The following is a 23,122-nucleotide window of genomic DNA, read 5'->3' on the forward strand; positions in this document are numbered from 1 at the left end:
ATAATGAATATGCAGCTCTTTCTCAGAGAAGAGACTGCTGAAAACAATGAGATTTCATGAAATAAGAGCTGTGGCTTAAGCTGTAATGAAACAATAAATACATACTTCACGAATATGAAAAGACACGTCCAATTTAACATTGTCAGATGTTGGCTCCTATATTACTGCAATCTGCCAGTCTGCACCATGGGGTTTAAACAAAATAGAAGAGATAAGACCGTGGATTTTCTAATATAACCATATGTTAAAAAATAACCATGATTTTTTAACTCACCTCTTTGAACAGATGTCAGGTAAAACATATTTCAGTAGTGGGTAACCAAAATCCTACACCAGGGTATGCCACATGCCTGATATTACTTAACCTACCAGAATGGCAAGCTGCTTGTTTATTTGTATTCTTGTTCTTTCCATAGGATTGAATGTGTATGACATCATCTGATTACAAACAAGCAAATATCCAGCCATTCAAAGCTAAACTGGACAGAGGCTTTGCATCTATCAACAGAAAATTTTATACCTTTCTTCTGGGACAACTGAATCATCAGGAGACTATAGTTAAGACCTAACTTGCAAAGAATGGAACACTATAAATGTAGGCAATCATTATAATTATTTTTATTCTGTCACACATAAAAGATCACATTGATATGTGCATGGATATGAATATCAACTCTGGAACATCACATAGACTTTCCACTTTTGTTCCTCCTTAGTCCCTCTCTTTTTACTGTATCACTCTCTGCTCTGTTCTTGGTTCTTTCCCTCCTGTTCTTATCTTCCTTTTGTTTTGTTTTTTTCTTTTTTCATCACTTCTTCAGGTTGATTTCTTCTCTCTGGCTCTTCTATATTTTGTCTTACCAAATCTCTTATTCTGTTTCATTATTTATCTTCTCTCTCAGTTATTTTATTCTTTTTCCAGACTTTCTTAGAACCATCCATTATCTGTGCCTGGTTTACTCCCCATTCCTTCCCCCCACACATGCTTATTATGACTCAAGTCTTGAATCTGTCCCTCACTTCCCATTTATTCATTATCTTCAGGTGTCCATCTCATCTTGTTACAGACAGACCATGTTGCTTCTTGCTGCTCGCATAAGAAAAAAGGGAATCTGTTAGCTGGCTGGCTTTGCTTGATTCCACTACATCTTTCTTACATCACTTCCCACTTCATAGTGAATGGTAATAACAATTTTAAAATACCATTGAAAAAAATCCCAAACCAAATCCACTAAAAAACCTCACAGTCCTGGATCTGTGAAAACAAGACAGTGCCACTTAGCTTTTGTGTGAGGTATAGACAGAGAGGCTTGCTTTTATTGACTCTATTTCATCTTGCTGCCATTGCTGACATTACAAAGAATTTATATATTTCATTGGTCTTTATGCCCTTTTAAACATAGACACTCATAGCAGCTGTTGAGAACAGAGGAATCACTAAAAACAGTCTGGAGAGAGCCCACTGGACTGGTTAAGGAACTGAGAAATACTTTGTGTAAAAGAAAAAAAGCACAGGAACAATATTTTATACAGCTTTTTTATTTTAGAGGAAGTTTTGGATTTTAGATCCTGCTAAGCAATTTCAGCATTTGTGGAGTTGCCAGTATGCTTTGGGATCACTTCCTAGAGTGTGACTGAATAGAAATGACTCTCAGTCATATCAGAATTTCCTACCTAAGCAAGTTTATGGCAAAAATGACCAGAAGAAAAGTCTCTTTCATTTTGGTGAGGTTTTTGCCTCTGGAAGGAAATTATGGCATAAGAATTTGAGACTACAGATCCAGGCACACTTGGAACTGCCAAACTGTTTAGACAAATCACTGAAGCAATTTGAAACAATAATTATTTAAATAATTTTAAATCTGTAATTTAAAATCAAGCTTGGAAAAGGAGGATTCCTAGTTTTCTGCTGTTTGGGAAGCAATAAGCTACTGTAACACTTTCTGTACAAGTTGAGTTAGAGGCATAGCTGCTAAGTGTAAAGTTTCTTGTAAGGGTAGATTAGGATGTTGCTTCTTGCAGTACCATTCTACTGTAGATTTTTGGTTTTCAATTTTGAATATTGCCTTGACTAAAATGTTTTGGTTTACAAGGAAAGCACAAAACACAGGAAAGCTACTGTGCTGGATTGGGGAGGAGAAAATGTGTGGCTCTCCTAGCAAATAGTTTCCAGAAGATCTACTGTCTGAACAAACAAAAGTGCATGAAACTTTTCAATAACTGGTTTCACCCCCAAATTCATGATTCAACTTTCATCTTTACAGAGAATGAAGATGAAGTTACAGTGCTGTATCAGATGTCAGATTATTTATGCTTTTATGGGATATTTTGCAACCTATTGATAAAAAACACTTGGAAATCTACAGCTGTAACACCACAAAACAATATGAAGAAAAAGGTAGTAGTTAAAAAACCCCATAGTTTGTTCTTTTGACATGCAAAACTCTTATTTCTTTTGATGTATATTCTTTCATTCCTGAGAAGACAAAAATTAAACCTTAATACTCCTCCACTTTTTCTAAAAGAATGAAGTAGAATTTTATTCCATAACTTTCCAATGAGAAATATTTTGTTAGTATTTGAATTTTCCAATTTTTATTCTTTTTCATCAGTAAAAATTACCCTTTTTTTTAACCACTGCCCTAGAAAATTAGCATTTATGGCCAACAGCAAACCTATTTTTCTTTTTTTTTCAGCAGACTTCATTTTAGGATGATCATTTAGATGATGTTTTACGCTTGGTAACTACTTTCAAAAAAGTTTGTTAAAAGCATCCACATGCTGCATGTTGACAGACACTGACCTGAAGAATCGTCTCTGGAGCGTGTAGATTTGCAGTGTGCAGGACTGTCAGCCAGTGATGCAGGTGATTAGCACCTGATGTGACAACACAATGGTACGGTAGCCACAAGGTCTCAACTTAATGAATGGATATTCACCTTGAGATCCTGTGACACAAATGAAATGAACTAACCCTTACTGTCACTTCAGTAAGGAACTAGCAGGGAGATATTTAAAAAACCCATACATGTTGGAAGCTCCTGAAAGCTAGTGAACCAGTTTCCTTTAGCTGAAGTGACAGTGTCTGCCAAGATATCCAAGGAACTAAATTTTTCTCTTTAGAGCAATTAGTCAATCATGGATCTGTGAAAAAATATGTCCCACTTCATACAGCTGTGCAACATTATTTTAAGTGATAAGGTTACTACAGTGAAGCCTGGCAAAGATTTTTACAATCAGCTTGTATGCTGTTAGAGTCACTAGCAGCATGCTAAGAAATGTCAACAGTAATTAAACCCAGTCATTTTCAAATGTACGCCATGCTTTGGCAATGCTGAGGAATGCTTTTCACAGTAAGAATTCTCAGCCCTGTGAGTATGGATTTTTTTAAAGATTTTTTTCTTTTTATGGGAAGAAGAACATTTTTCTCTTTTTCTTTTGGCAACACCATTTTGAAAGATGTTTATTCATTAAAGGAATTGTATAAAAAAATCACAGAACTACAGGTTTCTTCTCTCAACTTGTCACAGTTCTTACTGAGCATGAATTTAAGGATTGTCCCTGCGTATAATTCAGAGTACATTGCATGGAATTTATTTTAAAAGTTTGTGAAACACTTTGGCAAAACATCTGAAAATTTACTGAAAAGTGTTATTTCAAAATACTGAAAAGAAATTGTGTTCAGGTTTTGGCAAGTAGTTTTGGAAAAATAAAAAAGCACAAATTTGCAAATTCTTAACAACTTGCTTCTAAAATAAAACATTTAAATGTTGTTTCCATTTGCAAAGAATTGAAGAAGAGGACAGTAGCTCCCCTATATCCAGTTCATTTAACTTTTTGTACTATGCTGATGTAGTAATTTAAACATGACCATCTTGACCCAGGTAAGCTTATTAGCAACAGAGGTGTGAGGTGCTTCAGGACAAAAGCTTCTCACTGTGTGAGGTTTGTGACTGGAGCAGGGTCAGAGACGTGGACTTTTCATTTGCTAGAAAGGTTTCTTTGGCCACTCTCAGAGGTAATAAGTACTTGGTTGATGTAATAAAAATGTAACAAAGACAATTGGAAACACCCTCATCCAGGATATTCCTCTGGAGACAGAAGAAATTATTTTTTTCACAATAGGGTCAAAGTCCATTTTTGAGAGTCTGAGAGGTATGGTGAGGTGTGGTGTGCAAGATGGATTTGCTCCCATCTATGTTCCAGTAAGATCTAGCTGGCCTTACTCAAGGGATAAGTGTAGTGCTGAGCGCTGCACAATTTTTTCAGCTCAGAATGGGCCCTGTAGTTACGTGCTTCTGACAGTAAGGCAGAAAAACAAAAAAGGAGGGCTTTTGTACTAGTTGGCTCACATATTTATCCAGTTGAAACTTATTGTTTTTCAGAGCTACATTAACACAGAGTATGATGTCGAAGGTTGAATCTTGCTCCTGCTGGAGTCAAAGGCCAAACATTCATTTAACTTGGCTAAGGCCAGTGTTTTGTTGTTATGAAATATCAGCTGTTCCCCACAGACAACAAGTGATAATGCACTTCTCTTACCTTCTGGTAAAATAGTTTGGAAATGGTAAAATTGGTTAATGAGAGGTTTCTGTTGGGAAAAGTCCTCTTAGCTCCAACTTGTTTCCTATTTGGACAATATTTAGCTTTACTGTAGACTTCTTACAATCATCTCAAATAAAAAAAATGTCTTGCTACTACCCTTGCAGTGAAGTGCACTGAAGACGTAATGACAACAGGAGAATGCAATAATGTCATTTAACTGCAATAATATAATAAAAATTTTTAATGCCCTCATGACAGAATTGGCTACTTAGAAAGTAAAGTGGTTTACATTAGATACAAAATATTGAAGAAAGAATTAAGAAAACATCTTATGAAAAGTTTACCCTTTTTGTTCATTTAATGCATATCAAAATTAATTCTATGTTGCAATTTTTAAATAACTTTAACTAATTAGAAATGTTAAGAGAACCAATACAAGCTTCCCATTACCTTAGTACCTGCTGCTGTTTCAATTGATAATTATTTTGATTTTTTACTTACTGGTATTTGTACAAAAAATGTGAAGAGAATTTTTAAAGTCTTCATTGCTTTTAAATAAAAAAGTATGATACAATTATGCATTCAATTCTACTAGATTCATGCAAGTATTTCTGGTATGAATGAATCAGTATATTGAAAGAGATAATACCTTGGTCTTCTCAGGGATAAAAGACATATTTCTTGCCTGGAAATTGCATCCTCATAACCAGCAACAATATGTTTCATAAACTTTGAACTCACTATAAAAACATTTCAGGATGATAATTCTTCCAGTGAAAAAAATTGGTAGTAAATTCATTGTTGTCTTTAGCTCAATACAAACCTGTTAAAGAAGTCTGCATTTTTCAATGCCAATACCCAAATTTGAATCAAGAGAAAGCTTTCAACATGTGCCTACTGTGATCTTTTTCTCTTTTAGTGGTTTAGCAGGCCATCAATGAAATATTTACCTGACTAGTGTGGCTCTCCCTGTGCCTTTGAATCGATGAGCCTGCTGTAGTGCTGGCAGACAGTCTGGAAAAGTCATTTTCCTCTGGTAATCCTAAAGCAGAAGAATACTCAATTATAAACTGAGATTTATGCACTGGTTGATTTCAAAATGAGGTTCAAAAGACCTTGATATGTTTTACTGAAAAAGAAACAAGAAACCCCCAAATCACATATTTCCTGAATATTTACTATTTCCATGCTTACTGAAACAGAAAAATTCTTTTTTACCATGTAGGGATAGTATAATAGGCACGCATGCTTGTTGACAAGAAGGAGCAATTGTAAATAAAAAGCCTGCAAATAACACTTTACCTATACATTGGCCAGGGATTCCTTCTGCAATGCAGAAATCCCTGGTTCCTCTTTCCCTGGCTTGTTTTCAAGGCAGCAGCAATGCAAAGGGAACAAAAACCACACCTGCAGCATTCTGCTCTCAAATTATATCTCTGTGTCACACAGGAAGTCAATATTAGGTCCAGGATTCAAAACTTCATCCCCTCAGTATAAAACATGGTTTTTGTAAGTCTTGTAATGATAGTGCACTCTCGATGTGGGAATTAGCTGTCCAAAATTTAGCTGTGTAAAAAGCAGTCATCCAGTGTAAAACAGCCAGGTAATCTCTTTCTGCAGTCAAGAGAAACAAACACCTCTGCAAAGTTGATCCTATAGTGAGACTCACAGCCTGAGCTTCCCCATCACTTCTGCAGCAGTGGGAATACCATTCACATAGCACGACAGGGGATCTGAAAGGTGGGATGAAGGGAAGCAAAGGCAGGAGCAGAAACAAAGGGAGTCCACAAGGGGCATTATTAAGCACCTTACAGACCAGAATCATAGACACCATGTGTTTGTGTATTGGGTCTAGCAGAGCTGGAGATCATTTTCCCCACAGCAGCCCTCATAGTGCTGTGCTGGTGGTGGGTTGACCCTGGATGGATGCCAAGTGCCCACCCAAGCAGCTCCATCACTCCCCTCCTCAGCTGGACAGAGGGGAGAAAATATAACAAAAGGCTTGTGGGTCGGGATAAGGACGGGAGAGATCACTCACCGGTTGATGCCGTGGGAAAACAGACTCAGCGTGGGGAAATGAACTGAATTTATTTATGACCAATCAAAATCAGACTAGAAAAATGAGAATTAAAACAAAGCTTAAAACCCCTTAAAGCCCCTCCATCCTCCTTTTACTTTCCCCCTTATAACAGTCCCTTCCCACAATTTTGTAAATAGGGACAACAGTTTTTTAATTTTCTTTGTTCTTCTGAATAAAGCTCATGTAAAGTACTCATAAATATGGATATTTTTCTACATCATCTGGACTTCCTCTGAACACACAGACAGTGAAGAAGGTGAATCCCTTATTTGAAGCTCAGAACCTTGTTTGAATCAGGTCAAAGCTGAGAGAGTCCAGCATTTCAATTCTTTACTGCTTGCTGCAAAGGGAATCTGACCCTGTTCTCTCAGTAATTGGAACTATGTATTGTTTTGAGGTGGGATTATCACTTTTTAAAGCTAGGAAATTATATATTAGGTATGTACAGGGGAAAGGTGTGACATCCAAGGTCTGTAGTGTGCTGCTAGTCTTGTAAATTATATGTCAGATACCACTACTGCATTCTTGTCTATAATAAATTCTCTGTACTCCAGCTAAAAATTCTCCTTTTGTAAGATCAGATGTTTTTTGGTTGAATGAAATGCTTGAAATGAATTTCCCTCTAAAAAATTCCAGTTTTTGTGAATGCAAAATAACTCCCTTTTTCAAATAATTTCCTGAACTAAAAATTTATTTACATGGATTCAGTTTGGATCCATCTTAAATAAAGTAGTAAAAAATTAACAAGATTTTAATGCAAAGTACCTTCTAAAAGTAGGTGCTATTCATTTAATTCAAATAAAAGGTAAAATGTAAAATATTTTCATTCTAGACAACCACAAATGAATAAAAATACTTTCCTAGGCCAAACAGCAAGTTCTGAAAAATATATTGATTTTGTACTATGTTAATACACTTTAGGATTGACTGCCTGGGACAGCCTTGAGTTAAGAATCAGGTTATCAATGATTTTCTGTTTATTTCTGTAAAAAGCACTTTGATAATTGGCCTTATCAAATAAATAAAGTTTCCATGTACAGCAACAGCCCATTGTCACAGACATGGCAAGCAGAAGCTTGGTAGAGCTTGGAAGGACAAATGGAATTGTTGATTACATCCTAAGAGCTTTCCTTTACGTAGCCTAAGTAAATATTAGGATATCACAGTTGTGCATTGAGTAAGACCTTGTTTAATTCAGTCCAAGGTTGGAAGCATCAGTTTAGCTGGGCCAGAGGCAAATTTACAAGAACCTGAGTTAATCAGGGGTTCAGTCTGGAGTAAAAACTACACCATCTGGATTGGGTTTTCCTGCAACTACTCTCAAGTTACCAAAAGTAAGTTGAATTCAGCATGTTTTTTTGGCTAAATTAAGTTTGCTATACACAATTTCTGCAATTATATGTGGCACTGTTTTGGGTGATGTAGGATCACAACTCTCAGCATTGCAATATAAAAGGTTATTTCAGCCTGTCTGATTACTTTGTGTATTTGGCAAAAGGCTCTTTCTTTCAGACCAAGAATTCTGCTAAGTGTGGAAGATTTGTGGTGAAGTCACTGTTTTATAGCACTGATATGTAGAAAGGTGCTACTCCTTCCGTCAAAAATGAAGTAAAAAATAAGAGCAATTATATTAATTACACAAAATGAAAAAGCAACTTCTATTAAAAATCTGAACTCAGAGAAGTGTTATTTCCTTAGGATTAGTGCTTTTAGAACCTTGAAACATATTCTGTCACTGCTCTTGTACCATTTTGTATTGCAATAATAAACAATATTTCATTCACTACTAAGGCACCTACAGCAAAGGGAGATCCTGATTTCATATTTTCAGTCAAATTTTTATTGATTATAGGATCAGAATCTCAAATCTGAGTTCTCCATAGCTTAGGCTGCTTATAGACTTGGAGCTGAAGGAATTACAAAAAAATCCTCAACAGAGGCTGTTTTGTGTTCTTCACATTCAGCTTTTATTGGAGAGGGGCTTATCAGTTCACACATACAAAGTTAAGCCAGTTCCAGAAAGAGATATTTCACAACTCAGAAGATTCCAGCCTGACTATATCTTACCAAGCTCATTCAAGGAAACACTTCAGCAATTTTATGTTAGAAGAGTTTTGGGATTAAAAACTACTTACCATTTGATACTGAATTTCCATTTTCAGCAGTCACAGAACTGGACAATGGATTAGATGACTGAGTTCCATGATTATTTGCATTTTTATCCTGTGTTTCTGATCCAGGATCTGATGCATTTGGATCTTCCCTGCTCCTCAAGTTCAGATTAGTTTCAGCACCTGACAGAAACAGAAAAAAAGATTGTCAGCTTCCTTTTAACTAGTGCCTTTCACTTAAATGAAAAATAAACTAACACAGATAGACCAAGTTACTTTATTAAATTAACCACTAAATTCACAAGTCCTGAGATAAAAATGAAAGGTTTAAATCAGTGATTTTTGCAGGTTTGGCTTTTTTTTATTTTTTTTTTTTTTTGTTACTGCTCCACTTGAAGCTTTTTTAAGTTTAGGGGAGTGAAAGGCATTGCAAAATTTCATTTGAATTGTTTCTTCCCACACAAATACTAGTGGATATAGCTCACCAAGTGTTTGTATTGTCTCTGTTTTAGATTCTATTTCACTTGAGCTTGCATAGCACTGGCATCACTGCAATGCCTTTCATCATTGCACTAAATGATACTAGCAACAGAATATAATGTGATCTTATCCTTTTCTTTTACCACCTACCACAAGAAACAAACTGGCTTTTGAGATTAAACCACAGTAGCAATATTCCTCCCAGCAGATCCTCCCTGTGGCCACTGTTTACCAGCCTCAGGGCTCTCCAGCCATCAGTTGTCATTTTCTATAAAGTGCCAGCTCTTCAAGTCAGAGCCTTTTAGTTAAATTTCTTCAAGACATCAAGAGGAGGTCTGATCCTGTAGGAGTTCCAAAGCTTTTTAGCATTTGTTCAAAGAGAAGGGCAAAACAAAGCCCTTATCTTCTCCCTCTGACTGACTGCACGTCCATGAAAATCAGAACAGCTCACAGCAAAGTGCCTGGAGCTGCCTCTGAGCTCGCCTGGCTCTGTCAGCCCAGGGCTCCACAAGAAACAGGCTCAAGTCATCGGCTGTGCCCAAGTGGTGTTCCCCAGTGGAGCTCAGGGGCCAGGGACACGTTCAGAGCTGCTCGAAGACAAGATGGATGGGGACAGTAGCAGGGTCCCCACTGCAATACCTGCAACCCTGGCTATCCCCACTCCACCCCAGCGTGACAGGGCTGATGAAATGCCACACTGGCAAGGTTATGCATTTTCTTAAGGATTTATCTCTCTTTCCTATGTTTTTGGGTTTTGTTTGTTTTTGGTTTTCTTTTGGTTGGTTTTCTGTTTGTTTTTCTTTTGCATTTTTGGTTTTTTTGTGTGTGCAGAACATATACACATATTCTTTCCTTGCCATAGTCTGGTTTGATTCCCTGAAGATAAAGCTGAATTTGGTGCTTTCTCCATTTCAGTCTACGTAACTATTTCTGCTCCCTCTGAGGCCTAGCCTTAGCTGCAGGGCTGATGTATTATGGCTGACCTTGGTGCAAAGGTCCTCCTGTAACACTCTAAAATGAAAATGTTCCTTCTATGACAACTCTGAGAGAGTTATTCCTTGAATTTGGTTGTCATAATGATAGCAAGAACCAATAGAGGTCAAAAGACTAGCTATTAAAACCAACATTTGAGCATTCATCCATACTTCCAATAACATCCTCAGCTTTCCCAAACATATGATATATTCTTATAAATCTCAAGCACATGAAAATTTTTCAAGGGGAAGGAAAAGCATTTTTTTTTTCACCAGATAATAGATGCTTAACCTGGAGATTTTACAGCCTAATGTTGACTGTTCTGTCAATTTTTCATTTTTATGCCTGAACTAAAAAAAAAAAAAAAATCAATCTGATTTGGGAAGCCCCAACATTAAAAAGTTGATTAACGAAATGGAAACTATGAATCCATTCTGGTTACCTCAAAATATTTTATTTAATTGAAAAGGTCTTTCCTATTTTTGTTTAGCTTTCAGTTATCTAACACTGAATTGTTCTTAATATTTCCTTGTCTAAAAAATCTGTCTTGAAAAGTTGGAAAGTTAGTTTTCAAACTGTCAGATAAAACATTTCCATGTTTGTTTGATTTTTGTCCCTCCCTCCCTTGCCCTCATTCCTTGATCATTATATTTTGTCAGATCTGATTGGATTGTTTCAGTGACACTGAAACATAAAATAAAACATTTCATAAAATGGATCTTTAGGCAAATGTGCTTTGTATTGCAAAAATTAGGCCAGCTCTACCCACAATAACTGACTTGGGAGAGGCTGAGATGGAAAATGCATACGGTACAATTATAGGAGCATGCCTGATTTAGCTTTTATACAACCAAGTTGACTGCAAAATGCATCTTTGAAGCTCATTTTAGATTTGTCTGAAAAGGAAATGTCACTTTTAGATGTTACTAGTCAGTGCACTTGCCTATAGATCATAATCCACCTACATAATTATTATGCCACATTTTACATAAAGCTTCTTGGGGACGTGGCTGGGATCCTTATTTTTCTTGATATTCGAAAGATTTATTGATTGCCTGACATGTGTAATTCATTTGAGAATGAACAAGTAGGAAGAATTTTTCTTGCATTGGTGTTTGCAGAAGCCTTTTGTTTCACAGGTACATTGATATCTTTTCTGAGCATTCACAAATGGCTCTTGGAAAAATCTTTTCTTCTTTGTAACTGTAAAATGAAATACTACAAGGAACTGTGGATAGCTACAATGAAGCTAGAATATCATATTAAACTGGCAGAAATAAGTAGTGGAATATATGCAGCATATCTTTGGGGACAGCTATCTAAACAGAAATTTTACATCCCATTTGCTATATTCAATCATTGTAAGAAATGCACCCCTTTAGTTTCTGAACAGAAAACTATATAGAGAAAATATATTTCATAGTGCCTTATTTAGCTGATCTTGGGGGTGGGAAAGAACCCTATATTTTATTTCAAAATAATCTGGATTATATAAAGGTACTTGAACTAATTTCCTATATATAGGCATCTTCAGCTCCTCATTGGAGGAGATTCATGTGAGCCTATAGAACAAGTTTAACTGTGTATATCAGCAAACTTCAACCAGACATCAGGAGAGAGACCCTGAAATCAGCTCTGCCCCACACTGGACAAGCTCCCCCTGCCCCAGCCTCTGCTCAGGACCACGCTCCAGCTGTGTACATGCACTGTGTCCAGTTCTGGGCTCCTCAATACAAGATAGACAAGCTACTGGGGAGAGTCCAGTGGAGGGCCACAAAGATGATGAGGGGTTTGGAGCATGTCTCTTACGACAAGAGACTGCAGGAGCTGGCCCTGTATAGGCTGGAGAAGAAAAGACTGAGAGGCGATCTCATCAATACGTATAAATATCTCAGTGGCAGATATCAAGAGGATGGTGCCAGAATCTTTTTGGTGGTGCTCAGTGACAGGACAATGAGCAGTAGCCATAAACTAAAACACAAGAAATTTCACCTTTTACCTTCTGAGGAAGAACTTCCTTACACTGAGAATGGCAGAGCACTGAACAGGCTGCCCAGAGGTCTTGTGCAGTCTCCATCTCTGGAGACTCTCATTCAAAACCCACCTGGACACATCCCTGGGCAACCTGTTGTAGATGACCCTGCTTTGCCACGGGGTTGGACTGGGTGATCTCCAAAGGTCAATTCCAACCCTAACAATTCTGTGATTCTGTGATTGCTGGAGTAAACTTGCTCCAGGTTATCAGCATCTTCTGCAGTGGGAGGCACAAACTGGCCACAGTACCTGGATATGGTCTAACAATGAGTGCTGGGTAGAGGAATGACTGACACAGCCTTGGATGCAGTTGGCTGTCTCTGCTGCCAAGGCTCACTGCCAGCTCCTGTCCAGTTCCCAGGGCCCCCAGCACCCTTTTCCGAGGGCTGCTCCCCAAATCCCTATTTCATTGTATGAGGTAATACTTTTCAAGGTGCAGCACTTTGCATTTGCTTTTTCATTAAACATGCCAGAAGGTCCTGACTTTATCTTCTGTGCTGAGGTATCCCTCTCTGTCCTGCCTCCATACTATTCAAAATATACCTGAGCATAACAAAGGTGTCTCCTGACATTTTATCATAATATTTTTATTTAAAATTCCTACTGATTCCTATTTTATCTGTCAAGTATTGTTTGGAAAAACACTTTCCCCTCATGTTTTCCTAATCACTTAACACAGAAGTTTGGACTTTTCTCCACATTAATGTTGATGTGCTCCTGCTGCCATCAAACCTTGCAGATACAAGTATGCAGTGCTCTCTCATCCCTTATCAACATTCTGAAACTATCAGAAATATTTTAGCACACAGGAAAAAAACCTTTGTGGTTCCCACATTTGAATATCTGCACCAACACAATGAATCTTAGCTTTTTGTTCAGACTTGTGCTCTGCTGTTCTCACTAGATGGATGGATTATTTACCAGGTTTCAATATTATTTTTTTTAAGTCATGACATTTTTAACAGTTTTCAGCTGCTAATAAATGTTATTTGAAGAGTCATCCATGCTTACTTGCAAGAGACTAGCTACAGAGAGGTGTCAGCTGTAGGAGCATGGTAGAAGTTCATGACTATAAGAGGAATACAAGCTTTAAGTGAAAATCTAGAGTCTGCAAAAGTGAACAGTATTTGGATTATTATTTCAGCAAACTGACTTTGCCAAAAAGGTATCTCTGACTCAGTAAAGTCCTACTCTGACTAATCTTGCAGTTTATGAGGATGTATGGGCTAAAAGGATGCATGCATGTTTGCACTGAGGGCATCATTTGTCCCTCAGCTGTAGCATAGTTACTAGCTGGGAGCAATCACATGTACAGTGCTTTTAACCACAGGATGACAAATCAAAGTGTAACAGTTACTTCCTCACAAGCAAGCTCCATATTCCAACAAATCCACAATTAATTACGTCAGCATTACTTGAAAAGTGCAAGAAGAACAGTATGCAAAAGAGGCAGCTCATGAAACCCACAGTTGCTCGTTTTTAGCGTTCTTGGAAGAGATTGAGTTTAAAACTCAAGATAAAGTCATACGGCACAGGATGGACAGAATTGCATTTATTTTGTAAAAAAAATTTCAGCATATGGCAATGATAGAAATTAATGTATTTGCTTCCCCCCCCCCCCAATTTTTCAGTCACTATCTCACTTTTAAAAGAAAACAATACACTGAAAGTCTACATGCTAGAACTTTTTTGTCAAAAGATTGACTTAAAGTCTTGATTCAGCTATGACTTCCAAATATCCTACTATAAAACTCTTTTCTCTCAAACAAAAAATGTATCACCCTAAGCATCATAGTTATTTCATAAATAGTATTTAGCCTGAACTAATGATTTATCACCAAATTAGAAAATGAGCCAGCATTAGCTTGATTCATATGACAGATTAAAGTACAAAACTGAAATATTTTGAGAGACTATTAGTTTTCTAAGGAAATCATATACTTAGCCTATTTTTTTAAAGTCTGAAGACAAAATATAAATTGATGACTAATACCAGAATTTAGGTGGAATCATCATAGACTCATTGTACAGCAAGATATAAAAACCAGTATGTTATTAAAGGCCCAGCAGTAACTCACCCGAGAAGGCTGTATTTTACTTTTCTGTCAAATCCCTTGTTTTGCTCTCCTTTCTTTGAATGTAGGTATATCCATAATGTATATGGATACATTTGTCCCTATATGTTCTTTTTCAAATACTTCTCCTTTTAACTTGTAGTGCTTATTTACAGTCTAACTGAAAGCTCATTAATAACAACAGAAGGCTCCACTGCTTTCAGCAGGTTTTGGATCCCACTCATGCTTACCTTGGCTGCTTTGTGCAGCACTGCTTGCTTTGTCTATCCTGGTTATTCAAATGTGATCACAACTGTTCTCTGGCCCCAAGGCAAATGGTAAGAGACCCATATCAGTACTATTACACTTTCCTTGCTTTCCACAGCAGAGAGGAATTGAAATCATCTACTGGGAATAGTCCCTGGAGCTATGTCTTTTTCTGAACTACACCCAGATCTGTCTGGAAGGGAGCCAGCCTGTCAGGTCCCAAGAAAGACTGGGGATTGCTGTGCACTTTGACTGTGCAAAGGAGAGAGCTGCCATTCCAAGGACATTCCCTGGCATTGGCTCACTCAGTAAAACAAATACAGCCCTTCACTTTGACAGCACTAGTCCCCACGATCAAAAACCAGCGGTCAGTATTAATATGTCTCAGAAAAAAAAAAAAAAAAACAACAAACAAACAAACAAACAAACAAAACAACACCCCCCCCCCCCCAAAAAAAAAAAAAAAAAAAAAAACAAACCTGCCTCAAAGTCATATGAGGCTGGTGGAGCACTGAACTGTTGCACAGCTTCTACTGAAGCCACATATAGAGGGGTTTCATCGTGACTGTACGGGGAGAGTAGATTCTCCCTAGTTCTGCTCTGGTATAAATGAAGTAATGCATTCCTCTCAATATGATTTGACATGACCATTCTTTCAATGCACACATTCTTTTCCTTAATTAAAAAGAGAGCTAATGATGATTTTCTAGCTCAGGAAATTCAGTGTCACAAGCTAGGCAGGACGTTTCTCAGTTCTAAAGCTGAAACAATCTCAGTATAAAATCAAACATTATTTCCTCATTCATGGAAAACATGACTTTCTGTAACTGATTATCAAGACACAGTTTTAGGTATCAAGATCCACAGTTATACATTCTGTATCAGCAAGTATGAAAACAGGAAAATACATAAATTCTGGCAGATAAATTAATATAGTACAGGAGGAGAAGCTTTTTGTACCTGTGATACCATGGAATGTAAAAGCTAAATTGCTCAATTTCCTTAAAACCTACAGCTGGTACCCAGCAAAATGCAAATTTCAAATCAAGCAGCTTGTCATTAAACATGATAATAAGAGAGAACTGATGGATCCTCTTAATCAGCATCTGAAAGTCAAGACTTTGCAGACAGAAGGGATTTCTAATCCGTGCTCTCACTCTTTCTTGGGAAAGTTAGGAATACACTGAATCCTAATGGCTGACTCTGGATATTTTTTAACATTTACTGTGACAAATGGATGCTGTGAAGTGAGAGGAAAAAAAAAATAGTGATTTCAGAAAATTTGCAGATATTGATGAAGGAAAGGGAGAAGTTGTTTAAATAAGAACAGGCCATTTTATTTTGGCTCAAATGTTTACCCCTGTGTTATGCTGTACCTTTTCAATTACACTTGGTGTTTCTTGTTGTGCTCTGACTTACTGTTGAGACATTCTTTGCCTGTGGCATTTGCTAGCTACCCTCAGCACAGGTTGTCTGGGGTGTCCTTTTGCTGGATAAATGCATATTGCTTCCGAGTAATTCAGTTTACTCACACGAAGTCACACCGTGACCCTCTGTAACATGACTGTTTACTTTGTCTGCTGAGAGCTGGAGGCAAACAGCTGCATCTTATTTGCTGAACGAAATGGAGCAGGCTGAAAACTGTCAAGACAGGATTCCCCCAGCCTGTTAGCATGTGCTGCCTGTCTCACCCTTTTAGCTGTGCTGCTGGCTGCCACTGCCATCAGAGACAATAATTATTCATTGATTTATTTCACCTCACAAAGCCTACCCTTAGAGCAGCAATTGTCTAGGATTCTCCCCCCAGCAGTGATGCTCCTAGGAGGGTAGCAGTGAATTTGTACTGTCACTTTCAGCATCCTTTCCCTCTGAGCTGTGTAAGTGGAGCTATCAGATGGTGTTACAAGCTACTCCAGAAGCCATACTCTTTGATGGAGCAGGTAAATACAGAAAAAGGCCACTTATTTTGTCAGGGAAGCTGCATGTGTGGAAGCTTTGTGTAAACACTGGAAAGCAAAGAGAGGAGACACAGCCCATGAAGAATATCAAGTGATAAAACTCACTCAGCTTGAGGAAAGACCTCCTCTGAAGAATTTTGTGTTAGTGTAATACCAATCAGCCAAATTTTAGAGGATGAGGCTGGTAGTAAGAAGGAGGTTGCAGAAACAGTTGCAGGAACTCCTAGGTCTGGCTCAGCCCTTAAGAGCCCAATTATAATTTTGTAAATCACAGCTCTGGAAAGTACAGAGCAAGAAGGTTTCTTCTCTGATGGATTTGTGCTGGTAGAAAGACAGTGCTCTCATTTTACATTTATTTCAGTGTCAATCATTACAAATTACAAACCTTTCCCTCTTTCCTAGAAGCAATGTCAGGGACATCCCTGGATCAAGTAAACTCTCAGAGTTGGTGTGGGAGGGATAACATAAATGCCTTTTTTCCCTGTCTGGAGGACTCTGGATTGCTTGAATTAGGTTGTTTGGGTTTTTTTCCTCCAGCATGAGACTAAGATTACCATTCTGAAGTGGAGAAAAGAGCCTTCTCAAACACTGATAAAGGATGAAGAATATCTGGACAGGCTGCATCTCTCCTGCCTGATAGTATCTGAGCAAGAACTTGGAACATCTATTCAGTGCAGCAAGTGAGCTGGACTCCAGTCAGTGTACATGCTTCAGAGACTGGGGATTCCATTCATCACATCTTCTCCAGGAGTTGATCTCTGAAGGCCATTCTGAGGTCCATAACAAACCACACAGGGCAGGAAGGAGGGGAGTCCTTGTCCCACTGCTTGGGACAATATCCTGCCTCAGAAGAAACATTTGTTCTCTCCATGTCCCCACGTTCCCCACATTTTCAAATCTAATATGGAAAAGAAGCAGTGGATTTTACTCTATTAATAGTTTTATTTACTGCTAGGTGTGTTGATTGGCTGGCCAAAGAGTCTACTTTTTGTATTTGTGTATTTAAAAACTGCTGGTGTGCTGGAAAAGGAGGAGTCAATATGCTAAGGCACAGCTTCCCTTTTTTAAACTGTTTTCTTCAAGTTTGTGTGGATACAGCAGTTCTTCTTGGACATTTAAGTCTGCTTACATTACTGTGTGGTATCTCAGTTATAGACCAGCCTTTACTGCTGGGTTTTAGCTGCTGTTGAAAGAAACTATGTGACGAGACACTGTCTCAAGCTTCCTCCCCCTCAAACACAGTTTCAAATATTGTAAAAATAAACCTAAAAACCCACAAACAAACAGATAAACAAACAAGCAGATAGGGGTTTGCAACTTCCAGAAGGATCACATCAGTTCTATTTACTGTTCCCAGAATGCTTCTACAGATATTTTTCAGGATATCTCATACCAGCTCTGGCAGTGACTGCAACTCAGAAGTCTTGGCATAAGTGACTGAGCAGATAAATTGTTTGAGCGGATCCCGAGGAGAAATCCAAGGAATATTTTTGGTTCACCTGTAGTGTAATCCTGTCCACCAAAGAGGGACAGCTATTCTGGAAACTTCTCAGAAAACATTCATATTTTGCTTTCCAAGTGAGCTTCTAAGACAAAAAATGAATTTAGATATCTATTTAGTTTGTTTTAAAGTTCATTTTGAAAGGATAGAGTGATGGTCAATAACACTGTCATTAACCTCAAAGCAAGAACATATGGCTATTGCAGATGCAGTGTGATAAACATCCATACTGTGCACAAATACAGATAATCAGTGGCTAAAAACTGTCACTAAATGCTACTTTTATGCCAGGATTGTTCTGCAACCAGCACCTAAGGAAAGAGTGAAGAGAAATAATAAAATTTAAAACTTTGGGCCTAATTAAATATGTGGGTTTTTTTGTTTTAAAATGTTCACCACACAAAGGTGTGAAAAAACCCCTAATTTTCATGCCTTTCATTTTAAAAGAGAATGAAAGCTCAATCCAAAAGAGCTCTAAATTTAAGGCTTCTGTATTTTCCCATTCACTAGTGGTGCCAGGAGGAAGGCAGATGTCCCTAACTGCTTTAAATGCTACTCCTACCTCCAGTACTCCACTTCAAAGCACTTGACTACTCTCTCACATCAGAGTGTAACAGTGTGGAGAGAGCATGAGGGTCAGGGTACCCTCACATTTATGATCAAGTCTTTTTATCAGTCTCTTTTAAATTGTTTTCTCTTGCTTCTCCACCCAGCCCCACAAAATTCCAATTCTGGAACTAGAACATAATCCACACATCTAGGTCTACAGAGTTGCAGAGTTTCATGATGAGCTGCATGAGTCCTGCCAATAACTTTGGGTCATCACTGAGGGGCTGGAGTTTGCACAGCTCTTGGATACCTGAGCCAAGGAGTTTAGAAGTAGCTTGGCTTGTTTACAAGACAGTCATTCCCCTAAATGCCAACCCTTGAAATGACTACTATTGAACTTATCTAGGTCTAAAAAAAGGTCAACACATTTAGTTGCTAACATTTTCAGTAAGAAGCGTTTTACCTTACTTCAGTAAGAAGCTTTTTTGCCATCTTTGAGGCAGACCATTTCAGTACTTTACAAACATTTTTGAAAGCCTGGACATGAAAGAATATTTACTTCTGCACAGAATTTTGGAAAGCTTGATTTTCATTTCAGCCTAAAACAAATATAAATGTCACAATCCTGACATTTTCTATGAAATGGAATTATTGTTCTCTACTGAGGTTCTTCACAAAAGATAATCTAATGCTGAGATGGATGTAAAGAAGTTAAAAACATCTGAAGAGATTTCTCGCTCAAGCTGAGAATTTAATTAGAGACCTTCACTAAAATGTCTGTCCATATTTCATTCTTCATTATGTTTCAAATGCTGGAATTCCTTTAAAATGAAGTGACATTTACTGCCAAATACCCATATTCTTCTTTGGTGTCAGCAACATAATTGTGGTACAAATAAATTTTTTTCTGTTAGATTCGGCCAGTTTCTCACAATTGGTTTACAATTAATGATGTAGTGGTTCCTAAACACAGTAATTTGTGGTTCTGCATTGTGAATTACAAATAAAATTCTTACTATTTAAAGAAGCCCATAACACTGTTAGTAAAGAGACAGCTTTCTGAACCATTACTGAATTTGGAACCATGATGTCACATCAGATGTTGAAGAAAAAACATGGCTATGAAAATAAAAAACCTGTAAATGTCTACCTGAATTATCCAAGTCACAATAAAAAGTGGGGTATTATTAAAAACGTCGGGTTTGAAATGCACTAAGCTGAACCTGTATGGTGTAGTTATTGTACTCAAGTATCAGACAGGATGAAGGGGACACCAAGTAAAACCAGCTCAATGGAGAGGATGCAAAATAGAGTCATTAATTTAAAAGAAATTCCTGCAATTCTCAGAAATGGACCATATAAAAGGAACAGAAAAGTCAGTGCAATTACTTTTTCCTCAGCGCTCCTCCTCTTCAGCAGGGACTTGGTATGAATATGAGAGAGCCTGCAGTGGGTCAAGGTGCTGGCTACTCTAGGATCCCTTTCTAACAGCCATAGATAGATACAGTGTAAAGTTATTGGAAATCAAAAATGCTCCGATATTTTCCTCTATGATCAATACAAGCACTTAAAATCCAAAATAAATATGATGTTTTATGACAATTTTTTTTTTCACCTGAAAATTAGACTTGATTTGTTCTGCTAATAATCTTTGGGTTAAAATTATTTATGGTAATCACACACAAAGCCTCTTTCACATGTTGGAACAGATAACCAAAGCAAATTCCATATTATCTGGTTTTAGGCTGTAAGAGCAAACAGTGAAGTCAACCAGAAATTGAAACGCTTTAGTGAAAAAAAAGTCATAACAGAAACCCAGAACAGTCTTCAGCAGTAAAATATACTAGTTTTCAGACATTCTGAAATGGAAAATTATTCTTGGTACATTGTGTTTATCCAGAAACAACAGGTCTTTTCTGTGATACATTATCCAGATAATGGCAGATCAGGAGAAGACTGCAGACTAAGGTGGTCTCTTTCAGGCTGTACAGGCTATATAGATATTCTTAAAATAGGAAGCAAGTGTACTTTCTCTAGACTCTTCTAACCTTTTCCTGCTGCAATAACAGAAACCACAATTATTTTCTCAGAAAAATCACCTAGCATGGGCTGAATGGCAAGTGTATTGCCAGCAGTTCTGTCTGCTCCTGTGTAATTTTCTGTATAGGGCATCTGGGGCTAGCCAGGAAAGGGTGTGTTTGTAATGAGTTACATTGAACTCTTACTAGCAGTGCTTCTTCCCACTTTTCTGCACCTACAGCAAGAGATTCAGATTGAGAGTTGCAAGTAGTCCATAGTGAAAATGTAAGTTTGCCAATGATGCTAAACTGGCGAGAGCTGTTGACCCCCATGAGGACAGAAAGGCCCTGCAGAGAGATGGACTATCAACAATTCTATGAAGTTTAACAGGTGTTGTATTCTGCACCTGGGACGGAGCAACCCTGGATGTACAGAGAGACTGGGGAACAAGAAGCAGCAAAGCAGTGCCAGGAAAGGGACCTGGGGGTCCTGGTCGATGGCAAGCTGAACTTGAGTCAGCAGAGCCCTGGCAGCCAGGGGCCCAACCCTGTCCTGGCGGCATCAGAGACAGCATGGCCAGCTGGGCAAGGGAGGGGATTGTGTATCAGGAAAAGCTTTCTCACCCAGGGGATGGTTGGGCACTGGAACAGGCTCCCCAAGGAAGTGATCACAGCACCAAGCCTGTTTTCACTTTGAGTGTTCGAACAACAGTCTCAGGCACGTGGTGTGATTCTTGGAGCGTCCTGCACGGGGCCTGGAATCAGACTTGATCCTGATAGGTCCCTTCCAACTCCACATATTCTATCAGAGGTTGATGACTCTCCTGTGCTTAGAGATCTGATCTGAAAATTAGTCACAGAAAGTCACCTTCACTCCTTGTTAATTAAGGCAATTATGTAAAAAGACATTAATCTCTTTCTGAGAAGGGTGCTGAAGCCTAATTGACTAAGTTTTAATGATTTGAGAATTTTACTTTAAAGATGTAGAAGTTTGATGCCTTATACCATAATTCCTCCAGAATTTACAGGTAAAAGATAAAAGTTGAAAACACAGCTTTTTGTATTACTCATGGTTTGTAAGTTTTTTGCTTTTGCCACAAAAAAAGTATACCTATTTCATTGTACAAATAGGAAGGAGATGGAGATATGATTATTATCTTTACCAAGTTGTTTAAGACAAAAAGCTGAGTTGCTAAAAGGGAAAAGGCCTGGGATTTCATCACAGAAACACAAGTAGGGATTTAATTTGCAATCCACAGTTGAGTTGTTAGCTGCACCATAGCTTGCTCTACCTGATGATAAGGGAAAATTATTTTCTAGCTATCAAAGGACAGTACTTTGACAGGACAATACTTTTCATATATATACGTTACATTTCATACATGTACTTTACATTTTGTGGTTCTCCAAGTTTGAGTCAATCTCAACAGAGGGTATTTGGCAAGCTTTAGTCCCAATGTACATCTAAATATCTGTATTATTTGTCAGTTGTAACTATCTTCCTGTGACTTTCAGTGCTTAAACTGGAGAATGTGGAATAAGACACTGATATGTGAAGCTATTTGCTTCACAAATCATATTGAAAATATGTCACTTAAGAAGTATGCGAAGAAAGAATTCACATAGTGAATGGATATCAAGGACACTGGACAAATGATAACAGTATTGATAACAATAAATTGTTAACAATCTAAATTTTCCACACCTCTCCTGTTGTTACCAACACCTTTGGAAAGGAATAAGTCAGTGAAGAATGGGTAGATTTGAATATACATATTTACTTGTAATGAAACACTAACAATATTTCACAAAACTTGATGCCTGTACATTGGTGACATATATAAAGGTAATGTCTTCGTAATTTTTCTTCTTAGGCACCTAGATGTGGGGTTGCAAACTTGTGTGTTTTCTTTTTCTCAGACACAGAAATTAATTATTTATGTCAATTTTTTCTCAACAAATGGGAAAAAGAGAAAACATTGTGCCTTCATCTCAATAGACTAATGGTTAGAAATTCACCTAGGTTAAGGTGAAATCATACCTCCTTGGAAGGAGCATACTTTGCTCCTTCCCCTTCAAAATCCACATGAATACTCTATCTGCCAATCTAAACATAGGTGATTGGTTAGGATTTATTCTACCTTTTGTTCTGAAGGTGAAATGATTCCTCTTTGCATGGAATAATTTAATATCAACTGTACCAATTAAAAGAAATAACATCACGACCTAGCAAAATCTGAGTATCATTCCTCCACACTGAGGAACAGAAAATTCTGTCCTTGCTCATAAATATTTATTATGAAATGCTTAAACATGTAATTGTCTCTTCCTTACGTAAGGAATGTCTTATATGTTGAACAGTCAAAAATATTTGGATATCCTGCTAAGGAGTGCTATTTTGTGATTAAAGGATTGAGTTCAGTTTCATGAAGTCTCCTTTCAAATCTCAGGTCCTGTCTGTTTGGGTAGGGGCTCTGCACATGACCCTTCAGTTTCAGTCTGTCTTGCAACTAAAATTTTCACTTCCAGAAATCACAGAGAACAAAAAAG

The 23,122-nt window shown here is 37.7% G+C and overlaps 1 protein-coding gene and 1 long non-coding RNA gene across 10 annotated transcripts in view; one reads left to right on the plus strand and one right to left on the minus strand.

The window, feature by feature from the left end:
- Positions 1-23,122, minus strand: part of MYO16 (myosin XVI) — a 363,630-nt gene that overhangs the window by 18,051 nt on the left and 322,457 nt on the right. For all 7 annotated transcript variants that reach the window (XM_038163728.1, XM_038163644.1, XM_038163898.1 and 4 more), the window contains 2 exons: positions 8,761-8,919; positions 5,496-5,587 (listed from right to left, as the gene is read on the minus strand). In XM_038163728.1, the coding sequence (XP_038019656.1) occupies positions 5,496-5,587; positions 8,761-8,919 (251 nt within the window). The remainder of the gene's footprint in view (positions 1-5,495; positions 5,588-8,760; positions 8,920-23,122) is intronic.
- Positions 7,563-23,122, plus strand: part of LOC119712703 — a 75,712-nt gene continuing 60,152 nt past the window's right edge. For all 3 annotated transcript variants that reach the window (XR_005259860.1, XR_005259865.1, XR_005259866.1), the window contains exon 1: positions 7,563-7,959. This is a non-coding gene — a long non-coding RNA (uncharacterized LOC119712703). The remainder of the gene's footprint in view (positions 7,960-23,122) is intronic.

Source organism: Motacilla alba, chromosome 1, assembly GCF_015832195.1.
Source record: "Motacilla alba alba isolate MOTALB_02 chromosome 1, Motacilla_alba_V1.0_pri, whole genome shotgun sequence".
NCBI classification, from domain to species: domain Eukaryota; kingdom Metazoa; phylum Chordata; class Aves; order Passeriformes; family Motacillidae; genus Motacilla; species Motacilla alba.